This window comes from Podarcis liolepis (genome assembly GCF_965112155.1).
Source record: "Podarcis liolepis genome assembly, chromosome: 12".
Lineage (NCBI taxonomy): Eukaryota > Metazoa > Chordata > Lepidosauria > Squamata > Lacertidae > Podarcis > Podarcis liolepis.
Window position 1 is genome coordinate 57,973,331 of NC_139563.1, and position 5,573 is coordinate 57,978,903.

Genomic DNA, 5,573 nt, shown 5'->3' on the forward strand with positions numbered 1-5,573 from the left:
CAGGCCCAATTGCCTTCTAGATCCAGCCTGCGGATGGTCCTGGAATCCCCGTGTGGATCGCCAGCTCACGTGTTCTTTCCCTCTCCCTCCCTCTCCCTCACACAGCGGCACTTTTCTCCTCAGGGACAGAGCAATCTTGTCCCACGCTGGGTGCCATTGATGACGGGAGTTGGCTCGCCTGCCTGTGAAGGGGGCGTGTGACGCTGCTGCTGACTACGTTTTCCTCCCGCTCCTCCTCCCTCTCCCTCAGTCCACCCTTCCTTCCTTCTCCTCGCCCCTTTTCCACGCCGCTTCCTCATGTGCTTTCTTCATCACCGCCTGCCTGCTTGTCTTCTTCATTCCTCCCATGGCGTTCAGGCGGGTTGTTGCGGTGGTCATGGCCGCTGCTTGCTGGTTGGCGGGCGGCTCTGTCTTCCTTTCCATGGTGCCTCTCGGGAAGCAGCAGCAGGTGGTGGGTAAAAGCTCCAGCAATGCCTCGGTTCTCCTACCTCCATCTGTGGCTCCTCCACCGGGGCTGCTGCTTCTGTCTTTGCCGACCAACGCAGCCTCCTACCCCGCCATGGCGCCCGGCTGGCTGGAGAAGCCCAACTGCGGCTATTGGGATGACAACTGGGACAGGTAAAGTGAGGCATCTTCAGGCCTCTTTGCAGGTGGGTGAAAATCGTTCACCCCCCCCCCAAGTGTAGTCTGGCCCCTCACAAGGTCTGAGGGACAGGGGACTGGTCCACTGCTGAAAAAGTTTGCTGATTACTGCCCTAGTCTGTGTTCTGCAGCATTAGCTTCCCCTCCCAGTTTGGTGTCATCTGCAGTTTTGATGTGCACACCCTCAATCCTTCACCCAAGTCATTTATAAAGCCGTTGAACAACTATGGGCCCCGGACAGAACTCTACAGCACCCACACTTTCCCTTTTTTTCAGTCTGCAGCTACAAATTCATCTTAGTCATCTGCCAAGCGGTGAAGGGAGTCTTACCACATTTTTGCAGCTGATTTTCTGTTGTGGATCACATATTAAACTATTTCCAGTTAACAGATCAAGCCATTGCTTTCACAATGCCTTACATATATTATTTATTTCTTTATTTCTACCCTACCTCTTCCCCTGACAGGGACTTGTATGAAAGGCATTTCCATAAAAGGTGCTATTTTCTCAATTCAGTTTCCAATTATGTGGACATATCCTACTGACACTGAATGCTGCCCCTTCACTTGGATGCATTAAAGCCTTTCTGTGTAATATTTCCACTTTGCACAGAGATTGTTTTTAGTCCAAGGTACTTCCTCTTGGCATTTGCTGGCTATTAGAATTGATGCACAGCTGATTGAATGCCAGATCATGCTAATGTGTCCTGTTCTGCCCTCTAAATGTTTTTCTGCAGATGTGTTTTTAAACAACAGACTCTCCCAGGTATAGTAAGTTAGAAATGTGCTCGCTGCTAATGTAGCCCCTTGACATTGCCTGTACATCATTAGTTTCTGTGCTTAGCCTGTTTCTTTTATTTTGTACTCATTTTTTAATGCCAGAGTACGAGAACCTGACTTATAGAAGGGCAAATACATTCTGTGATAGCGATATTTCAGTATTTATTTAGCACTCTACATCTGCAAAGCACTTTGCCAACGTTAGCCGGTTTAATACAGCAATTAAGCATTCCAAAGTTGGATATAATTTGAGGGGGAAGAAACAAGAGCTGATTGAATTGTGTGCGCTATATTTCTTGAACTGTGAATTAACGCTTCAAACAGTCAAACTGCCAGCAAGGTGATATTTCATCACTGCCCCCAATTTAGATTTGCTGTTTCTAAGGAAACAATTGCAAAAAAATAAAATGGCCTGGACTGATATGGGAGATGTGCATTTTACAGGTCCACTGCAAAGGGTGGCAAGGAGATTTTCAAGGGCTATTCTTGGGCCAAGGTCAGTTTCAGACCCAGAAGCAGCAGCTGCCACCCTGAAAAGCTGGGTGCACACTTCCTGGGCTTGGCTTTCATGCTAGCCAATCACCTGCCCAATGTCATAGCCAATCACCTGCCCAGTCATAGCCTTTCTTTCATATTCGTTCCAGTTCCTTATTGTGCCTTTAGCATGTCCTCCAACATTCCTCAGATGAAAATAGGGACATTACTCACCCCCCCTGTTAATTTGTGGGTGAACATATCAGACGACACAGCGATTCTTCAAACAGCTCTTCTTTATTCACAGATCCAGAACAGAACTCAACGGAAGGGTTCAGCCAGCCTGCTTATATAGAGCCCCACTACAACGTAACAGTAACAACTTTCTGTAACTATCCAATCACTGAACGTCACTTTCAATTCCTTATTTGCATATGTGGACCTGAGTGAAAACTATCTACAGTATCCCCTTGCTGGCCCAGGGTGAGAACTTCAGTACATAATACCCCCCCCAACTGACGCTCCTTGACCCCCCCCATTTTTTGTGCCCCCCCCCAGACTTTCCTGTCTGAAGAAGGGCAAGTGCTGCCCCCCTGCACCACTGGGACAGAGCACACACGCCCTCCACCGCCCTGAGAAAACCCCTTAATCCTGATTTTATATTATTTTATTCTTTGGTAGATTTACAAAAAGAAACACACACACCAATAAATCAATTTTAGAAAGGGGCAAGATTAGATTAGATGCAGATACACAAAGCATGTTGTAAAGAAATCATGACTCCTTGCACCCCTCTCCTCTTGCGTTTTCTTCCTGCCCAGGGAGCCCCTGCCCTCTGCCTGCCCCTCAGATCTGACGCATCACGAGGGACTGGAGAGCCGCAGCCTCTCCTCCTCCTCCTCGCCTGCTCTCCGGCAGCCACTATGAGCTGCCGAAGGGAGGAGGCGGGAAGCAGCGGCCATGGAGAGGCAACGGGATGCTCCCTCTCAGCCACAGCCCCTCGGGACAAGCGCCGGATCATCCTCCTCCCCAAGCTTGGCCACAGCAGCACTGGCGGAGGAAATAGGGACATTCTGGGATCAAATCAGAAACTGGCATGGCTTTTGTAATTCTGGGACTTGGAGGGTGTGCTTTAGCTACACACCCCAGTAGGCAATTCATCCTCCACAATGCCACAACTGGGTGCATGGGAAACAGCACAAATGAAATTGTGTCATTTTAACATGCCCAGTGTAGCCTCTGCAAATCTGACCCTGCCTCCAGATGTTTGTACCTTATGGTTCATACCCATCTCTAAAGCTACATTTCCCTCATATTTTCTTAACTAGTGACTATTGCCCCATCTTGTGGCAATAAACTCCATAATTATGCATTGCATGAAAAGGCATGTTCTTTTGACTGTCCTGAACCTACTTCAAATTGGCTTTGTTGGCTGACCAGTGTTATGAAGGAGAAACACTCCTCTCTCCCCATTCTCTCCAAACTGACAGCCTTTATCCCTTCCGTCACTGCACTCCTATTCGGGACACTGTGAAGGCTGTATATTTACTTCAAAGTAAACGTGTATAAGAACACATTATAAGTTGCCTTCTCCCTCCCTAAAACTAAGAGCCTCTAAAGACAACAGAGGAGATACTTCAATCCCTTTGATACTTTCAGTTGCCTTTTCTGTACCTTTCCCAGCTCTGTGGTACAATTTTTGAGTCAAGGAAACAGTGCAAATGCGACTGCACAAAAGGTTGACACACCAAGCTAGTTCCACACAACTGTGTTCTGCACAAAGGCAACACACCAGACATTTATTGTGACCTGTTGGACATGTGGGTATCCTCTTGGCTTTGATGTCATGGACAGGTTCTTCAAGAGAAGACTTCTCAAACTCCACCAGGTAGGGCCCCATACACAGCTGATAACTATGTTGAGCCTGAGGGGTCACACGTTGCAAGGACCTGATTTACAACAAATCCTACATCAATATGTGAAAGATACCACCTAAAAGATTCAGCCACTGCACTTGTTTAATAAAGAGAAGGTGCTGAGTCACCCATTCCAGATAATCTGCCTTGCTGCTTCTGTTTAATATTGCTTGATAAGTTGATCTTTACTTACACTCATCTAAATCCAGACCAACCTGGAAATTACCTATTTGATAAAATATATGCGTCTGCCATTGAGAGTTACTGTTATATGAGTCCAATTTGAAAAGCTCAGGCCCACTCTGGAGGCAGCCATAAATAGTGAGTAATGATTCCTACTCCCTGCTTGCTTTATTTGTAAATGGCTTTGGCTAATGATGCATCTATCCTCTTTACAATCCACTTGATATGTGAGTAAACACAACAGTGACTTGTGCAGTAAATTACTTTAAATCTGGAATCAGGAGACCAAGTTGGTCAATATTACAGATAAAATGTGTCCAAGGCTTTCTCTCTTTACAGTGAATTTGTACCCCTTCCATGCCGCTGCGAAAATTCCAGATGAGAGAAGGACACCTTGCACATACTCAGGAATGCATTTTTCTTTATTGGCTTTGATTTTCCAGTACTGAATCCTGGGAACAAGTTCTGTCGCTAAGTCCAAATTAAGCCTGGTATATTCCCCTGCCAAGTCTATGCCAGTAAAGATGACACAGGAACATTTAGATATGTATTTCAGAGGTGCAACAACTTTTGTCTTTTGTTGCCTACTTTTCCTTTCCTTTTATCTTTTCACTAAAATTCCACAGCCTAATAATAATAATAATAATAATAATAATAATAATAATATACCACCCTATACCTGAAGGTGTCAGGGTGGTTCACAAAACAAAATCAAAATATACAGCCACAAAATATATACAGTGGTACCTCGTGTTAAGAACTTAATTCATTCTGGAGGTCCGTTCTTAACCTGAAACTGTTCTTAACCTGAAGCACCACTTTAGCTAATGGGGCCTCCCGCTGCCACTGCGCTGCTGGTGCATGATTTCTGTTCTCATCCTGAAGCAAAGTTCTTAACCCGAGGTACTGTTTTTGGGTTAGCGGAGTCTGTAACCTGAAGCGTCTGTAACCTGAAGCATCTGTAACCTAAGGTACCACTGTAATAAAAATAAAAACAACAATCCAATAATGCCCCCTCCCTGATTTTGCACTGGGGTTTTGCACTGAACCCCATATAGTCTATCTTAATCTACCTTTGGAGACCTCCAACACACCAACAAGCTATCTACTTGGCAGGGGAGGGCACAGCAGTCACACAGCCCAGGAGTGGCAAACATGGTGCCCTATGGATGTTGCTGGAATTCAGTTTCCATCAGCCTCAGCCCCATAACCCATAACTGTGTTGATGGGAGTTGTAGTCCAACAACATACGGAGGGCGCAATCTTGGCTACTGCTGCTGTAGCTGTACAGTTGCTTTTTGTGTGTAGAAGCAGTGCTTTTTTTCTGGGGTGACGCAGGGGAACGCATACCCCTAAACATTTTGTGAATCTAAGTTTGGCTTCATTGAGGGGCAGTATTTCAATATGAGTAGGAAAATGAGAGTACCCCTAAAAAAGCACTGTGTATAAGGATCTGTGGACTGGGACACTAACCTGGGGAGTACATGTCTGGCTACACTCAGCTTCCCCTTGCCTCTGTTATCATGAAACCCAGGGGACATGATCACTTCCTCCCAAGTTTCCAGGTGCTTCCACTTCG

At 46.0% G+C, this 5,573-nt stretch overlaps 1 protein-coding gene across 1 annotated transcript; it reads left to right on the top strand.

Moving 5' to 3' along the window:
- The first annotated feature begins 208 nt into the window (after positions 1–208).
- On the top strand, positions 209–3,434 carry LOC310690251 (uncharacterized protein). The gene is made up of 2 exons (XM_083468939.1): positions 209–618; positions 2,717–3,434. The coding sequence occupies exons 1-2, from the start codon at positions 347–349 to the stop codon at positions 2,820–2,822; spliced, it is 378 nt and encodes a 125-aa protein (XP_083325065.1). The 5' UTR covers positions 209–346; the 3' UTR covers positions 2,823–3,434.
- Positions 3,435–5,573: the final 2,139 nt, after the last annotated feature.